The sequence below is a fragment of the Brassica oleracea genome, chromosome C9, assembly GCF_000695525.1.
Source record: "Brassica oleracea var. oleracea cultivar TO1000 chromosome C9, BOL, whole genome shotgun sequence".
In the NCBI taxonomy this organism is placed as follows: Eukaryota; Viridiplantae; Streptophyta; class Magnoliopsida; order Brassicales; family Brassicaceae; genus Brassica; species Brassica oleracea.
In genome coordinates this window covers 43,868,792-43,887,409 of record NC_027756.1, presented here as the reverse complement: position 1 = coordinate 43,887,409, position 18,618 = coordinate 43,868,792, and the positions used below count along the sequence as shown (strand labels likewise).

Below are 18,618 nucleotides of genomic sequence, written 5' to 3'. Positions count from 1 at the left end.
CAAACCCCAAACCTGAAACCCCAAACCCCAAACCTCAAACCCCGAAACCTCTAAACCCCAAACCCGAAACCCCAAACCCCATATTCCAAACCCCAAACTCCATATTCCTTATAACGATGACTTTAGTTTTCCACGTAAGTTCCTCGTAAAATTGACGTAAATTTACGAGGATTGTTTTCCTCGTTAAATTTCCTCGCTAAGTATGTGTTTTCTTGTAGTGAACTTAGAAACCAAGTTGCTTTGGTCTAGTGGTATAGGAGCTCCAGCTTGAGTGCCCGCCTCTGGGTTCGAGCCTTGGCCACTGCGGAATTTACATGTGGGCTGCAGCACCCGAGACCGAAGACCGTTACACTGTGAGCCACATGGTGACGCCCTGACAGCGTCCATGCTCACTTCGGTCTCTAGTCTGGACCACCTCGGTGGGGCTAGGATGTTAGCAAAAATAAAAAAACTTAGTAAGAGATTTTAACGTAATGCTGGGATCCAACTCTAGGTTGTTAGCACCCATGCAATATGTAGTGTGTGAGTGAGTGAATTGTGCTTCTTGTGTGTGTTCATCTCCATCCAACTATCCAAGTATGATTTTACGAAATTGAAACGGCCCATGTCCTCCTTCAATAGATTCAATGTTCGGCCCATACTACATTCGATATTATCCAACATGTTGGACTTGCAATCCAAACTTTGATCTGGTAAACAAGTTAGGATCTTAATTCCAAACCGGCGCCCTCAATAAACATACAGGGCGAAATGAAAAGTAAACAAAATAAAGAGGGTAGAATCATAATTATCTGAGAATATATCTGTTTCAGTGTTCGTTCTATACAAAAAAAAAAAAACCTCACCCTTGGCAAAGCTTATCCGCGCACACACACTCTTCAACACTCACTTCCTTCCATCTCTTTCCCATGGCTAACAACGACGACGATTCACCCGAACTCACCGAGTCACAGCCGCAAAATGACTCCCCGAGCGATGAAGAAGAAGAAGACCAAAAATCCCCCAATGTTAACTCGGACTCGGACTCGGGCTCGGACTCGGACTCATCCTCCGAAGGCGAACCGGAACGCGAAACCGACGGCTTCAACTACATCCGGCCAAGCGACCTACCACCCGACCCGAACACAACACCGGAGACCAACATCCGGCGGTTCAACCGCGTGCTGGAGGGGAAGCGCGTGAAGCGGATCCAGGAGGAGGAGGAGAGGAAGTACAAGTTCTACGAGGACCTCTTCGACTTCCCGAAGGACCCCGAGCGGTGGAAGGAGGAGGATCTCAGGGAGGTGTGGGCGGACGCGCCGGCGGAGATGACGAAGCCGGGGTGGGACCCGGTGTGGGCGGAGGAGGAGGATTGGGAGGTGGTGAACGAGGAGATTCAGGAAGGGAGGGATCCTGGGATTCAGCCTTTCTATGTCCCCTATAGGAAGCCGTACCCGGCGATTCCGGATAATCACTATGATATTGATACTCCTAAAGCTGTTGTTGAGGAGCTTGATAGGATTGAGGAGTTTCTTCAGTGGGTCAGCTACATCTTCCCTGATGGCAGCTCGTAAGAAATGGCTAAGGGCTAGTTAGGCGTTTTATATGGGATTATTGATTAGGCCAACACTTACTAAGCAGACGCCTAGGCACCGCATAGACCTATTTGGATCATAATACTAATAAAGCTAGTAACTTTCTTCGTTTGTTGTTATCTGAGCTCCATGTTGGCTTGGCTTTGAAGCTTTGCATTTTATGTTTAGTATTCTTCTTATTTAAGTCGAGTTTGGATTCTGGAGCTGGAGGAAATGGCAATGTAGGTTGAGTTTTAGATAGGACTGTTTGGGTAGCTTTGTGATGGAAAGATACTTGCATCTTGATCTAAGTGGCTTTCTTATCTCTCTTTTTATTATTTTGGCTTTAAGGTATGAAGGCACAGTATGGGATGACTTGGCTCAAGGAAAAGGTGTTTACATTGCTGAAAACGGGCTTGTGAGGTGTGATGATATCTCTATTTCCATAGTTTTACCGTTTGTTTTTCGTTCTATTTTTAGTGTTTTAAGATAATTTGTTTTTGGCTCTGTATATGAATCTTTAGGTATGAGGGTGAATGGCTTCAGAATGATATGGAAGGTCATGGGGTTGTTGAAGTTGATATCCCTGACATTGAGCCCATGCCAGGTTCCAAGTATGGTTATCATCATTCCTAGTATTAATCAGTCTTCCAGTGGGATATTTATGGACTTATTCGTTTGAGCATGATATTTTTCTCTCGGTCTCATGCAGGCTTGAAGAGAAGATGCGTGCTGAAGGAAGGATTATCAAGAGAGATTATATGTCTCCAGAAGACAGGAAGTGGTTGGAAATGGATGTCGAGGACAGTGTTGCGCTAACTGATGGGAATTACCAAGTTCCTTACTATGAAAACGAAGAGTGGATCACTCAGTTTGGCGAAAAACCGTGAGTTTTGCAATGATATTTTCTGTTACTAGATGGCCTGCATTGCATCTCAACAATGATTTGAGTGGTTTGGTTTAATATGATGATTTATATTTGCTTGACTTTGACTAAAATATCAAGCAAAATCATGTAATTTAGTTGATTTCTTCTTTATTACTTAATTCACACATCGTATATTATATGATTTTGTATAACCAGGGAGAAAGGTCGGTATCGCTATGCTGGTCAATGGAAGCATGGTAGAATGCATGGGTGTGGTGTCTACGAAGTTAACGAGCGCATCCTATATGTAAGTTGTAGTAATAGCTGGTCTTTGGCATCAGAGTTCGATATAGCTTCTGTATTTGGTATCCCTCGTATGAATCCATGATGGGTAAAGTATAATCTTGTCCTCCATGAAGTGAATATTCGTGGTTGTGACACAAGTTTACACATCATAATGACGATGCAGGGTAGATTCTACTTTGGAGAGCTATTGGAGGAGGAGCATGGCTGTACCGTAGATATTTGTGCGGTAGTTACCCATTATTCTCTCTCTCAATGATACATGTAACTTCCAGCAATATAGGAGAAGTATTGATAAATATACTGATGTGAAAACGTTTTCCAGCTGCATTCTGGTTTGGCGGAGGTTGCTGCAGCTAAGGCTCGAATGTTTGTAAACAAACCCGATGGAAGTATTACCCCTCTTCTGTAATCTTTACCATTACTTCTGGTATTAGTTTAGTTGGGAGCTAATAGGTGTTTTTCTTCTTCTATAAATGCAGTGGTTAGAGAAGAAAGGGGCCCATACGGTGATCCTCAACATGCTTACTTTTATGAAGAAGATGATGTGTGGATGGCGCCAGGTTTCATCAACCAGTTTTACGAAGTGGGTCATTTTTCTTATCAAACTTTTTTGAGTTAGTTGTCTGATCACCACAAGGGGGCTTAAAATTTTATCTTTTTTTTTTTGGTAGGTACCTGAGTATTGGGAGACCTATGTAGAGGAAGTGGATCAAGAAAGGGAAATGTGGTTGAACTCTTTTTACAAAGCTCCTTTGAGGTTACCAATGCCTGCTGAGCTCGAACATTGGTGGCAAAACGGTAATGACCCTTAACATTGTCGCTCTTACATGGATTGATTATTGAGTTTTTCTCTGAGTGTTTTATTTTTGTTGATCAGTGGAGGTGACACCAGAGTTTGTGTTACTGAACAAAGAACCCGAACCTGATCCAGAAGATCCTTCGAAACTTGTCCAAACGGAAGACCCTGTTATTCTACATACACCAACCGGTCGGATAATCAACTACGTAGAGGATGAGAAGCACGGCGTTCGACTATTCTGGCAGCCACCTCTGGAGGAAGGGGAAGATGTGGATCCTTCGAAAGTCGAGTTTTTGCCACTTGGGTTTGACGAGTTCTACGGGAAAGAAGTGGCGGTGAAAAAGGAACCCCCGGTGAAGAGATTCGTGCTTGGAATCGAGAAAGCGGTGAAGCCGATGCTGGATGGAATAGAGAAATGGACAGAGGAGAAGAAGAAAGAAAACGAGGAGAGAAAGGAGATGCTGGAGAAGGAGCTCGAGCTAGTTGAAGCTAAGATTTGCTTAGAGGAAGCTATTGAGGATATGGATGAAGTGCTAAAGATGAAAGAACAAGAAGAGGAAAAGAAAACTAAAATGGGTTTGGCTGAAGAGGAGGATGATGAAGATGTGGTGGTTGTCCCGGTTTATAAAGAAGAGAAAGTTGTTGTCACTCCTAAAGAGAAGATACAAGAGAAGAAACAGGAAGATGAACCCAAAGACGATGATTCAGATGATGACGAGGACGATGATTCAGATGATGATAATGATGATGGACCATCGAGTTTTGGATCTGTGGACAAACGTAGGAGCTCTCCTTTTTCAGCAACCTCGTTGTCTTTTGCTTCGTGCAGCCTCTTCCCGGCGGTAATATTCTCTCTTTTTGTGCTTTACTTTGGATTTTCTTACTCGGTTCGTGTTGATGTGTGTTGTATTCATTTACAGGTACAATCAAGACTAGAAAGTTCATTCCTAGCATGGAAGAAACACCGAGCAGAACCATCAAAACTGATCCCAGGAATCAACAAAGATGCAGATAAGAATGCATCAGCTTCAATCCATTTCCCCCCATTGTCCAGCAACAAAGCTGGCTTGAAGATGGGGGAGGTATCGAACCCGGGTTGTGTCCAGAGAAGCTCAAGATCTCAGTCTCAGTTATTGTCTCTGTCACGTCTACTATCTTCCAGTGCGTCATGTTCTTCTCATGATAGAAGCTCCGGTGAAGATCAAGGTTGGCTGTGGAAGACACCGGTTGGGGAAATGGACTCGGTATTGTCGCTTCAGGTTCAGACAAAGCGTTCCAATTTGTTTGCAGAGACTCCGGCTTTGTCTTGATTCTCTTCATCTTTTAAGCTTTAGAGTTGAGAGTTTCTTTTGGCGGTGGACGTGTCTTTTTAATTATTTGTTGTTGTCTTGTCTGATAAAAAAACATTTGTCACAACTGTTTCTTTTAAAATAAGCTGAAGATTTTTTTAATGCTTTTATTCTCTTCTAATGACAAAGATAATTTTTAATTAATGAAAATCACAATCTCTAGAATTTTTGAATGTTTTACCTCAAAATATGTAATTAATTACTCTTTTCCGTTTCATATTGTAAGTAGTTTTAGGGAAATATTTTTGTTTCAAAATTCAAGTAGTCTTACTATTTCTAGATAATTTTTACATTTATTGAATACATTGTGACTAATCAAATTAAATAAAATTATTTTTTATTAGTTAAAATATATCTAACCTATTTATTATAAAAACATAATAATTTTCTTAATCTTCGTGCTTTTAACCAAAACTACTTATGAAATGGAGGAATTATTTAATATGTGAAATTTCCAAAAACGTAAACTTAATTACGCAATATTCCAATTATTATATATATTTTTTTAAAAAAATATTCCAATATTATTGAAGCGATTACGTGGGAACACAAATCGACGCCGTAGAGAGACAGCAAAAACCCTTAAAAAAAAAGCGCAATTCCAAGACCTCTCTCTCTCTCTTTCTATTATAAATTGTCCTAAAACCTCTCTCTCTTCTGCCGCTCTCACTTTTTTTTTTATTTTCTCTCTCGCAGTCGCAGCCCTACTCCTTGATCAACAATGGAATTTTGGGGTAAGATAGATCTCATCTCGCCCTCTAGAAACTCATATATTAAAGTCCTAGGCTCTTTACTATTCGAGTGGGTTACTTGTATTGATGCTCCTTTTAGCAAATCATGTGTTTGAAACCTCGTTACAGCTTTTAATCATCATTATAGCTCTCATTCTCGTTTGATTTCGTTTCTTGTTTAGGTCCTTTTAGCTTTTGTCTTGTTGGATTGCCTGTTCGGTTCTAACCTGTTCAGACATGAGTTTCTTCTTGCGTTTGTTTAGTTAGACTGTACTTACCATATAGTCATTGGGTGATTGTTTATATGATGATTCACTACTAACAAGCAGTGAGTGATTGATGCAACTGATTTGCTTTTTGGTAGGAGCTGAAGTAAAGGCTGGGATGCCTCTTAAAGTGAGGCCTCAAGTAGACCATCTTATCCACTTGTCTCAGGTTTGTTTCACACTTTTTTTTTTTTTTTAACAAACAGTCTCTTTATTTTTGGGTGGTTGTTTTCCTCTCTAACAGGCAACAATTGATGGAGCCAAAAAGGGAGAATCAGGTCTCTTGTACGTGAATATTGATTGGAATAAATATGTCATTGGAACACTCTCTCAAGACCACATTCCTCAGATTAGCTTTGACCTCGTCTTCGAGCAGGAGTTTGAGCTCTCTCACTCTCTGTCTCAAGGAAGTGTCCACTTTGTTGGCTACAAATCTCCCAACATCGATCAAGAGGACTACCCTTCTGATTCTGAAGAGGGGGAGGTGCTGGCAGTTCCTGCTACTTCTAATGTAGTCAAGGCTGACTCGAAACCAAAGGCCAAGCCTGCTGAAGTGAAGCCTGAGTCAGACGAGGATGAGGATGATGAGTCTGAGGAGGAGGAGGATGATTCTGAAGATGATGGACCCGACCCTGAGAAAGTGGTGAGTGTTTGTAGCTTTAGACGGCTTGTTTATTTTTGTGTAGATGCACATTTATGAGATTGGTAGCGTGACTAAGAATCTCTCTGGTGATGATTTTTGTAGATGGAGGTTGACGAGGATGAAGAAGAGGACTCTGAAGAAGAGGAGGCCCCTAAGCAGGTGATATACTACATTTCACATGTGCTCAGTTTACTTGACTTTCTTTAGAATTCGTTTTCCTCACCTTGCTGTATGTTGTTAATTAATGTATAGCCTGCGCCAAGCAACAAGAGGACGGCGACTGCATCTGTTTCCAAAACACCTGTCCCTGCAAAGAAGACGAAAACAGCAGTAGCAGCCACTCCTCAGAAGACAGGTGACTCTTCTTGTCTTTCTAGATTCTGATTCTTGAGAATCATTAGACGTTTGAATGGATCATTGCAAGTAGAGAACAATAACTATAATCAGAACGTTGAGGGGCACATAAAGCGTTTTCTTACAAGTCTATTGTCTTTGAGTTACAGAAGAGAAGAAGAAGAAGGGCGGGCACGCAGCTACACCACACCCAGCTAAAAAGGGTGGAAAGAATGCTAACCAGAATCCAAAATCTGGAGGTCAATCATCCGGTGGTAACAACAAGTGAGTCTTCTTCTCTCTCTCTTTCTCTCGAGGCCAATGATGTGATAATGTAATTCTCTTTTTGTCTGTTTGTATCGTGTGATGGTGATGGTTAATGAATGGTGTGTGCAGGCAAGGGAACAAGGGCAAGGGAAAAGTAAAGGGCAGAGCCTAAGTTGAAGTAGCTAACTATGGATAATTTTTGTTTTTAATTTATATCGTAAAGATTTTATCTATTATCGGAAAAGTTATTTTAAGTAGTTTGCAACTTTATTGAACTCAGTACGAATATTGCTGAAATGATAAAGGACTTGGTACCCTTACTACTAGTAAGGGTGTTGAAAAATACAAACATCATCTTCAAGTCTAACAACATTAATAACACAAGAACTAGAACATCTCCTGAATCCCATGAGTTCCTTGACCACGTTAGACTCTTGCTCTTTTCCATCACACTCCAGCCGCAGCGTAAACTTCTTGAGGACTAGAGAGTTCTCAAGCAAGTACTTAACTAGCTTCCTGATCATCTGAATCCCAGCTCCACAGTTTGGTCTTGTCATCTCAACATACTCGAGGCTCGTTTGCAAACACTTTGGTACGAATGAGAACCACATTGTATCCGAATATCTTACACCTTCCAGCTTCTGCAAAATGTTATTATATATGTAAACACCCAACAGATTAATAAAAGATAAAGAAGATATTTGTATTGGAAAAAGAGATGAAAGTAAAAAACATTACCAAGACAAGGGATTGGAGATTCGGAAAGCTCTCAAGAAAATTTGGCAACATATCAGTCGTATACAGTTTTGTTTGTAACCGGATCATGTTGGGAAAACAAGGAACCAGTTCAAAACTCATGTAGTGAGAGATGATCTGCAAAAACAAAGAAGCAGTTATAACTTTCTTCATCCAAAGAGACATTCAAATGTTCATTTACATATTACCTTCAAGGTTGTTCCACTTATAGTCATGTCCCTAGCAATAGAGAGCCCGTCAAGCATTTTACCAACAGCACTGAACTTCTCAATTGATTCATCCATATCCCAAATATCATTCACATTGAAACTTACATCAATCTCTACCTTCGCAGATGAAGCCACATTGCTTATTACGAAACTTGCGGACTGGTCATCTTCAAGACTCAGATAGTTAAGTCTAGGAGCATCAACCAAAACCTCCCAATCATCACTATCATCATTATACCAAGACTTGGAACTATCAAGAACGAGTTTCAGACTGTTCAGTGTTTTGGACCTAACACGTAAAACCTTTACAGTTTCATCTACGTTTCTAACGACCGTTAAAGATTCAAGAACAGTGCAGGACGAGATGAGCTTCAGAAGAACCTCATCGTCAGCGTATAGATTCTCTTCCATATGCATTACCTTGAGATTAGGTAAAGATAAAGACTCGAAGCTAGGCAACGCAACGAAATAGAGTCTTAATGAAACCAAAGTCTCGCATAAGTAAAGGCTTAGAGGGATCATCTCACACGTGAAACTCATACGACAGTCTATTTCAAGATGTTGGATCATCATCATCATGTCTCGTGAAAGCAAGCTTGAGCTTGTGTAAGCACGACTCCTTGGAGAAATCAAGAAACCTGGAGACGACGCTGGTGAAGGTAGTGTAGTCAGGGAAGTCATCGATGTCTAAATCCAAGATTGGAATCGAAAGCCAGAGAGTTCTCCATTTCTTGGACAAGACACTAGTAGTAACAGCATTCTTTGTAGGAAGATCGGAGAGTATTTGACACAGCAAAGGATCAGGTAAGAAGCTTATCCAATCTTCTCCGGATCTACGAATTGCTCCTCTCTCACTCATTGCGAAGAAGTTAGGTCAAAGAAAGAGAACAACAAAAAAGTCAACGTTTATTCTTTGCCGACGAGACATGTAATGGTGTTTTGAGATGCAAAGGAAAGTTGAAATCTAATGAATGAAGAAATAAGTAGTGATCCTGGTAAATGGTTAGTAGTTATTTAAATCAAATCCCAATACAAAACTTTCCTAAAATAGAAACAACTTTTTTTTTTAAGTTTTACAAAAAAGCTGTGTGAAGTCTCATCTAACTTGTCAACAACTTGACAAGAAGCATATAGCATCACCTTAATCTCGAGAGTTCCATAAATATATATGATTTGATTTCTCAGAATAGCCAAAAGGCTTACATAAAGTGTTTGGAACCAGTTTGGTTCTAGTAAACCAAAATACATATGAAAATCAAACCAGAATTGATTAAACCGGATAGCTAAATATATTTCCTGTCACAAACTTTGCTAGAATGGTTAATGTCTGAGAGTGTGGACTCGTCAAACCTTCACCGTTATCAGGTACCCATTCTAACAATGCTCAAATCTCCGAGAGCAGGACAAGATGATTATTATACTACATCATATTCTTGAGAAGGCCCATGCTGCAAGCAACATTTGTCCGTGTGATAACACGGTACACATGTGGAGAATTGCAATACTTGATTACCCTTGCACCAATCGAATAACTCACACGAAATCTTGAATTTAAAATCATAAGAACCAAACTAGTAACACTTCAAAATAAAAGGAAAAAAAAAAATTGAAATCCCACTATTACTGAATCACAAATCAATATTTTTAGAAAGGCAGAAAAATGTAATTAAATCCAAAGAACCCTTCGAGCCTCTCTCCTCCCTAAGTCTCTCTATCTTCTTCTCAAACCCTTTTCCCTATCAACTTTCCTTGTAATTTTCCATAAAAATTTGAGTTTTTTTTATTTTTGCAGAAAATTAGTAACAATTCCATCTCTTTTTCCCCTGAAACATAGAAAACATGACTACTAATTCGGGACATATGTCCCAATCCAGCCAAGCCCACTGATGAAGAATGACATGGTCTGAAGAAACAAGTAGATGAAGTAATTGTTCTTCCCGTGCACATAGTCATAGCATCCACACACGAACAAGAACGCCGCAAATCCTAGCTCCAATGTATTCAATCTGTCACAAATTAAATCACAATTATCAAGTGCCTATCTATAGTTTTCTAATAAGACATTTAAGGTATAAAAGAGTATACATACCGATCAGGCAGTTTGAAGATTCTTGGGAACTTTTTAAGCCCTTTTGTATTCCCTTTAGCGCTTTGAGCGCTTCCAAGCTTAGCAGTCACGACCCATTCGTTAGCTCTACCTGCCTCAAACAGACCAATGAGAGTGGCCTTTGTCCGATGCAGCGACATCACATTCTCGAATAGAATCCAATAGAATAGCAGATGGATCGACCTTTTTGAAAGAACGACTAATTATAAGGAAGAAACTACAAAGGCAGCTAACTTGACATACAAGTAACTAATCAAAAAAAGACAATTAGCAAAAAACAAGGTTGTGACTTAAGGTACAAGAAACTAAAGTTCACCTGGGAGTGCCCACGGAGTTGAGGACAGTGATGATGGAAGGGATGTAAACGGAACCCCAAATTGGAACTTTAACTTCAGGGACAAGAATGGTGAGAGGAAGAACAACGCAGTAGAAACAAAATGTGACCCAATGTGCAATGACTTTCCTCACAAAGAAGAAGCTGTAGATCACATACACTTTCTTCCAGAACCTCACTTTCTGTGCCAGATCAGTAACAGTCAGATTAAAGAGCGAGACATCAGAGGAAAAAGAGTAGTTTTATTTTGTTTATTACCTTGTTTCTAATGATCTCCATAACCATTTTCCTAAAGAGATTTGCAGGTCCACAAGACCATCTATGTTGCTGGAAACGGAAGGCCCTAAAAGTACTTGGTAGCTCACTTTTCACCTAATACATAAATAGAAGTATTTATACATATACCAAATTTTCACAAGTAATAACAAAATATCTTTGGTTCTTAAAAGGGTAGATGATTATAACATAACTTGTGAATTAGCTATCGTGTGTTTGATGTGAGACGTACATTGTACACCAACAACTTTATGCACTGTGATTAAAAGTATTCTAACTATTTAATTTTAATTTATAGAAAGAACTCAGAAATTAAGTACCTGAAGGTCACCGAGGTAGAGAAATTTCCAGCCACGGAGACTTGCTCGGACAGCGAGGTCCATGTCTTCCACGGTGGTCCTATCTTTCCACCCGCCGGCTTCATTTATCGCCGCTATTCTCCATATTCCGGCGGTTCCTATACAACATTTTTTTATAAAATAAACTTTTGTGTTTAGTTATAGCATTTTATAAATTAGTGTATTATAACCCAAAAAATATATCTAAAATAAAAAAAAAAACACAAATCTATACAGTGTCCAGAAAATTTAAGATCCAAGCTTCATTTGCTTCCAGTAAAAGTCATAACGTAATGAATGTGTCCTCTTACACAACTGATTAATTAAACACATGATTTAAGAAACCAAGCTTGCTTGTCTTACTTGTCAGAGAAGGGATATGACAACACTATTAAATAAAAGTACACCTACTTGCTTCACGTTTCAGAATCCCACTCCTCTCAGTCAATTATTGATTATTTATTTTTATTAATTACTATGATTTCTTATACTATAGTATATATTTCAGTTCTCTAGTAATAATTGTACACGAATCCCACTCCTCTAATCAATTAGTACTACTGATTATTTATTTGTTAATTTGATTCCTTATACTAATATAGTAGTACTACATATTTCAGTTTTCTAGTAACAGTTGTACACTATCATAACATTAGAAAAGAAGAGGTTTGGGTCCACATACTGTGCTTCAATTGGTCGGACATCACACTAAACTCACCATATCAATAGTCAACAATCTTTACTACTAGCAAAACTCTCTAAGTTTTGTCCCTTATTGAAAAATTAAATGATTTTTTGAGTTAATCATTGAATAGATTATTAATATTATATTTACCGTTGAAGCCGAAGAAAGCATGTGTTGATGAACCGACTTCTTGCTCAACAGTGAAATGGTAGTCCAGCGACATTTCTTGCATCCTTGTCAATAAGCATTCATCAGAATTCACTGCAAAAGTATATAATAAAATCAATTCATTAGTACACACAAATAATGAAAGGTCTAATGTGGCACTATCAGGAAGTAACGTCATTCTCTTTTGTTTTTATCTTTTATAATTAATCATATTCACATAGCTTTCTCATTATTATTAAATTCACGAAGTTGGACTTATGTTAAAAAAGAATATAAATATAATAATATACTTTTTTGTCACAAGAATATAATAATATACTAAAATACCAAATAAGTGTCGGCAACAAAAATGCAGGTCCACAGTGACTCGATACTCATACTGTACACTAACACTTAACTACTACTGACAAAAATGGATCCCACACTTGAACGTTTAAAGAAAGGCAAAGAGCACATGGAAAGTGTCAGAGACCCGACGATTTTCTAAAGACAGAACAGTGTTAGACCCAACTCATTAAACCGGATCGAACTGAATCAGTTTCACTGACCGATACGGATCCGAAATTTTGGAGCATATAGGGGCATCATTAACCCAGGTCTTTTAGCCGAGATTCTTAATTCATGATTTGATTTTTTTTTGTTTTCTTTTTTTATTTTTTACACTTTTCGGATAAGAAACGGTTCTTGTATCTCTTATTTAAAAGACGGTTCTTAACTTTTCTTAGTTAAAATCTAACAAAAGCTAATAACCGTCTATTAACCAAAGCTAAGAACCCCAGTTAAAAGACCGGGGTCAACGATGGTCTAAGATAAACATGACGTTAGCACAATTATACAAGAAATGCTAATTTCAGCGTTTATGTTAATATACGTTGACCCGGAAACACGCAACTAATCTGACCCAGTATTGACGTGAGTAATTTATTCAATCCAATGCAACAAGGTGTACAACGTAAACAAAGGGCAACCATGTTAACACAGTTTGGAGCTACCCCGCCGACACAAACAGAACTAACCCTACTTCTGAAAATCGGAAAAAACGATAATAATAATATAGTATGTGACTGAAAAAAATACAAAACGATGGAAAAAAAAAAACAATTCAAAAAAAGCCAAAATAAAAGATAAAAGTATGCAAGAAAAAGGAAAAAGGTACAAATGTGAAAAATAATAGGAATATTATTAAAAAAAACAGTGAAGGGCATATATCACCGACACAACTAATGTAGCTACCAAAACCACGAGCTTTCATTTAATGATCGAAACAACATTAAGTTTTATCACAAAACATAAACAAAGACACCGATTCAGTACTCTTTTGACCCTGACACTTGACAACATTATCAAATGTCATTTTTTCATTTCTATAGTATAACTAACTACCAGTCTTATAAATCAATGACACAAAATTTAAGATACTCAACCATAAATGAGGGTCTATCTGAATTATCATTAATATGTTGAATTGAATTATTATCATTACCGAATCTCCATCGAGCCTGGACGAGGGCAATGTTGGGATTGTGGACGAGAAATGGGATGCTGCGGCGAAGAAAATCAGGTTCAGGCTGAAAATCAGCGTCGAAGATAACAACATACTCGCAATGTTTGACATAACTGCGTTTGAGTCCTTCCTTCAACGCACCGGCCTTGTACCCAACTCTATTCTCCCTGATTTGATACCTTATATTGATTCCTTTACTTGCCCATCTTTGACACTCCATCTCCACCATTTGCTGCACATTTTAAGTATCATCATTTAAACCACACATTTAAGATAAAACAAAATTTATAACAAGTTGATCCAAAAGATTTCCTCTTTTATTATTTCTTGGTCCTAATATTACATCTTTTTGTTTAGGAAATAAAATCTTGTGAAAATATTTAAAGGTGATTTTATTTAGAGAAAGTTGTTGAAAAATAATGCAAAGCTATATTTGCTGAAAATGGACCAAGTAAAACAAAGACTAATACCTTAACAGTAGGATCTGTTGAGTCATCCAACACTTGAATCACGAGACGATCGGACGGCCACGATAGTCCACTCGCTGATCCTATTGATAGCTTGTAAACCTGATGGCAATATTCACGGATAAGTTTTTCACTTTTAGCCCCTATAATTATCATTTACTACGATTAAGCCTTAAACTATGTGTTTATACATAAATCCCCCAGAATATCGTAGAATATTTAACCTCCGCCGTTCCAAATCCCGACACAGCGGAGTAATATGATGAAAACGTGGGGAAAATTGATCATCCGTAAAATATGAGGGTACTTTTCTCGAAATCTTAAAATTTTGGGGTAAAGAATGTAAGAAAAATTCTTTTGATGAGAAAGAGAGGAAAAAAACAGAGAGAGATGAAAGAGACCTCTCGTTCGTTGAACATGGGGATTTGGACGAGGACCACAGGGAAATTAGAGCTTCCAAGCTCTTCATCATCTTGAATGGGCTCGAACTTGTAGCGTTTGTGAGGTTTTTTCCAGAAGAGCTTGACGAGGACGATGACGATTCCCATGTAAACCCTCTCACATAACAGCATGAGAGACATTAGCAAGCAGATGTAAACCGCTAGCTGAAGAAGAGGGACAATCACCGGGGCCTTAACAAGCTCCCAGATCATGCCTAGTTGGCCTGTGATCTCCATCTTCACGCCGTCGAATGTCTCCGGCAACACAAACTTCGGTGTAACACCATCCATTTTGGCTCTCTATCTCTCTCTCTCTCTCTGGATTGTTACAGTGAGGTTTTTGCTTTGTTTTGAGTAATGTGGGGTTTATGAAGCGAAGGAGAGAAAGAAAAATGGAGGTTTTTCTCTCTCTACAGTTCTAGAGAGAGAGAGAGAGAGAAAAAAAAAACTTATGAAAGAGAGAGAGCAGAAGGAGATTGAAGGTTAAGGGAGAAGGAATAAACCAAGGAGTATAAATGGTGAAATTTTGCTTTTTTGCTTTATTATATTACTATTACTTACTCAACGTTTGTAGATATTTTTCCTTTTTGGTTGATTTTCTTCTAGAGATTTTTATACAGAGATGAGTTGAGGTTAAAAAGTAGATAAACACAAAGTGACATTTTCTTTGTGGGCTTTGTGAGGACCTGACAATATGACCGGTCTTGGGCAAAGCCTAATAAAACATTTTTCTTTTTTATTTATTTTTTTTTTTTTTGTAATCCAGGGGTTCTCCGCTTACGCGGGTCATTCCCCGGGTCCGGTCAGGCAGCAGACCAGCTTCACCCGGGAGGTTTTTCCCTGGGTCCGAAGGCCCAGTACCCGCTTTAGTGTCCAGACGAGGCAGGGTAGTTTCCGCATGGGGGGGATCGAACCCGGATTGTTTTAGCAACCCAAGCCCGTCCTTCCACTTGGACTACCTTGTCCGGACAACATTTTTCTTAGACTTTCAAATTTTTTGAAAATTTTTATACGTAAATAGGTCTCCAAATTTTTTTTAAAAAAATTTTAGGTTTCTAAATTTTTTAAATCTTTACTAAATGGTTTAGGGCCTCTAAATTCTTAGGACCGGCCCTGGTTGAGAATCTATTTGACTATTTGAGTTACAAAGTTATGGTAAAAAAAATTTTTTTGATAATATGTTTTTGGTAAAAACAACAGAGGATTTGGTTTTCTTGTTTTCAGAATCTGTGCATGCCAATGGGTGGAGGAGTAAGTGCAGAGAGATAGATTTTCTAATTAATATTTTTCCTAGTGATTTTTGTTCTTACAACGTGTAACGGGTTTGACGAAGTTTTAACTTATTACCATTTATGGGATTTTGGGTTTTTGCAGAGTTCTTACATTTGGTTTGGAAAGTTTTTAACAGTTTGCTTATTGTTGAGTCAATTTGTAAGATTTTTTTATTTTATATTTGGTCAACTCTTGAAAATTCACTTTTATCTCTTTTTTTTTGTTAGGCTTATTCAATTTTTTTTGGTATAAGTCGTATTCAACTTACTCTCTCAAAATTTAATTCTATAAACTTAAGCAGTATTTTTTACGGATTACTGATTAATAAGTGTTAGAAAAAGGATAAATAAATCATAATGACAAAAGTTACTTGTCTACTAAAGGAACATTAACATTACAATTTTGTATTGATTCACATTTAAGACGAAATTAGAATTTGATCTGCACGTCCGCTCAGATGTTTTTTTTATTTTTCTATGGAGTAAATTTTAAAATGAATATGTTTTATATTTTTATATAGTATATTTTGCTCATATCGCAGCGCTATTGAATTTAAGAAAAATATTATCATAATCTATCTTATCAAAACAAAAACATTACATTGGACCTAACATTTAATCATGTGTTATATTACATAAATATCATTGATAATCATTAAAAACAAGGAATTAATTAAGGTTAATTATTTAAAGAAGCATTATAGTACTAATCATGTATCCAAACAATATAATAATAAACTTATATCCAAACAATATAAAATATATCTCACCTTTTTGATAATTTCCTTATTAATCTTACTAAAAGTTATTTTATAAAATAAAAATTGATTAAAATACTCAAATAATTTATGAATACTAACATTTTACAGGTTTGAATACTAAAAAAAATTATACTAAAATACTCAAATAATTTAAAAACTAATTTCTTCATACAAAATTAAAGTCTGTATATAAATAAAATGCTAAAATCATTAAATTGACATTAAATAAGTTTTATAATAAAGAAATTATATTTCAGTTTTTATAAATAAAATACATAGATTTATAACAATTCATTATGAGAATTTTTAGAAAGGGTTGCAAAATAAAATAAAATAGTATTTTATTTATAATTTTTATATTTAATATAAAACGAAGTAATACAACTATATAATATTGTATACACCAAAATATTTTATTTATTTTTATTAAATTTTGTTTTGTTAAATATTTCTGTGCTTTTAAGGCGTGGGTTAGAATCTATTATATCTTATTAATCATTTGATAATTTTAAGATTGCCATGTGACATTTTACCTAATTCAATTATAATAATTTTATTTTTAAATGTGAAATAGAAATGAATTTTTTCTAACAAAATATTTAAATTTTTTTTAAAATATATTTTAAAATGCTAATCAATTTAATATGTTACTATTATCAAATATAATTAATATGTTATCTTTTTTATGTATTTTTAGTTTTCTTTTATAAAATCTAAATTAATTTTAATTTATAATTATTTTTAGGATAGTTTGAATAACTAATTATGGAAGTAAATTTTAAAAAATATTTTGTAGATTTTTAGGTGATATTATTAGGAAATAAATGATAGGACAATTAAATATAAAGACTTCCTAGGAGATGATTAAAAATGAAATATTACACATGAAAAAGTCATGACTTCTACTTTAATAGATAAGATGATTTTTATGATAGTTTGAATTTAAATTAATTAATTTTGGAAATAAATTCTTAAGAAGATTCAAAAAAAAAAAGATGTTTTAGAATTTGCTGGTAATATTATTAAGAAAATAAATGATAGGATTGTTAAATGTAAGGATTTCCTATGGATGATTAAAAATGAAATATTACATGTGAAATAAGTCATGATTTCTATTTTAATAGATAAGATGGTGATTAGTTTAGATTAATTAACTTTGAAATAAATTTTGAAATGATCCTGAAAATATTTTTTAAAAGATTTTGTATAATTTTTAGGTGATGTTATTAGGAAAATAAATGATATGACAAATTAAATGTAAGGACATCTTAGTAGATGGTTCAAAAAGAAATATCATACCTGAAAGAAGTCACGAGTTCTATTTTAATAAATAAAATATAAGAATTTCCTGAGAGATGGTTAAAAATGAAATATCACATATGAAAGAAGTCATAAATTCTATTTTCATAGATAAGATGATTTTTATGATAGTTTAATATAAATTAATTCATTTTTGGAAATAAATTTAAAAAGATCCAAAAAAGATTTTCTAGAATTTTTAGGTGATAGTATTAGAAAATAAATGGTAGGACAAATAAAAATGCAAGGACTTCTTAGTAGATTGGTTCAAAAAAAATATCATACATAAAAGAAAAATCATGATTTCTATTTTAGTAGATAAGATTAGCAGGTCAAGTTTCTTAGCATACACTTTTCTAACTTTAAAACGGCCAATGCAATAATAATAATCATGGATATATTAACAAAGTCCAATGCCTTAAAATAGGAGAATCTGGAAAAGTTAAATTGTTTGATGATAATATATTTGTAAAAATAATGTAAATGAAAATCCTTAAACATGAATATTTGCAAAAGTATGATAATTTTCACACCTTAACTTTTACAAATATTATTTTTTGTAGCTGACCTTTTATAAATATTTGCACAAAAATATGATTATATAAGCTTAAAGCTTAAATCTTAGATTTTGATATTTCATGGTTCATTAGACAGTGTTATGATATTTCAGCTTGTACTAGATAGTACAAAAATGGAAGCATGCTTGCCTATAAGGTTCATCGAGACGTAGCATATGTTGGAACTCGTTTTTGACAAAGTGGTGTGGACCAATTTTCCGATGGGTTTTTCGACGGAGACGTCTGTCGGAAGAACCGGAACTTGGGCACGATGCAACCGTCACCGTGATCACTATGAGTTAGTGTATTTGGTTGTCAAAATCAGAGTTGT

General features: G+C 36.0%; 4 protein-coding genes across 4 annotated transcripts; 2 read left to right on the top strand and 2 right to left on the bottom strand.

Annotated features, from left to right (window-relative positions):
- Nucleotides 1–826: 826 nt before the first annotated feature.
- LOC106318348 (protein TIC 100) lies at nt 827–4,975 on the top strand. The gene is made up of 11 exons (XM_013756283.1): nt 827–1,549; nt 1,905–1,976; nt 2,078–2,167; nt 2,266–2,439; nt 2,638–2,728; nt 2,891–2,953; nt 3,050–3,116; nt 3,207–3,310; nt 3,399–3,525; nt 3,605–4,368; nt 4,447–4,975. The coding sequence occupies exons 1-11, from the start codon at nt 909–911 to the stop codon at nt 4,834–4,836; spliced, it is 2,583 nt and encodes an 860-aa protein (XP_013611737.1). The 5' UTR covers nt 827–908; the 3' UTR covers nt 4,837–4,975.
- Nucleotides 4,976–5,468: 493 nt separating this feature from the next.
- On the top strand, nt 5,469–7,464 carry LOC106313847 (histone deacetylase HDT2-like). The gene is made up of 7 exons (XM_013751768.1): nt 5,469–5,609; nt 5,971–6,041; nt 6,117–6,515; nt 6,618–6,674; nt 6,768–6,870; nt 7,019–7,133; nt 7,245–7,464. Exons 1-7 carry the CDS (start codon nt 5,597–5,599, stop codon nt 7,285–7,287), a joined length of 801 nt encoding a protein of 266 aa, XP_013607222.1. The 5' UTR covers nt 5,469–5,596; the 3' UTR covers nt 7,288–7,464.
- LOC106313846 (F-box/FBD/LRR-repeat protein At5g22660) lies at nt 7,439–9,075 on the bottom strand. The gene is given in 4 exon segments (XM_013751767.1): nt 7,439–7,756; nt 7,854–7,988; nt 8,060–8,663; nt 8,665–9,075. Coding segments are annotated over 4 exon segments (1,332 nt in total). The 5' UTR covers nt 8,940–9,075.
- Nucleotides 9,076–9,604: 529 nt separating this feature from the next.
- LOC106318896 (glucomannan 4-beta-mannosyltransferase 2) lies at nt 9,605–14,880 on the bottom strand. Its single transcript, XM_013757056.1, has 9 exons — nt 14,361–14,880; nt 13,963–14,061; nt 13,472–13,724; nt 11,971–12,081; nt 11,118–11,254; nt 10,780–10,893; nt 10,504–10,703; nt 10,170–10,370; nt 9,605–10,086 (listed from the first exon to the last, which is right to left on the bottom strand). The coding sequence occupies exons 1-9, from the start codon at nt 14,688–14,690 to the stop codon at nt 9,927–9,929; spliced, it is 1,605 nt and encodes a 534-aa protein (XP_013612510.1). The 5' UTR covers nt 14,691–14,880; the 3' UTR covers nt 9,605–9,926.
- Between the last annotated feature and the right edge of the window lie 3,738 nt (nt 14,881–18,618).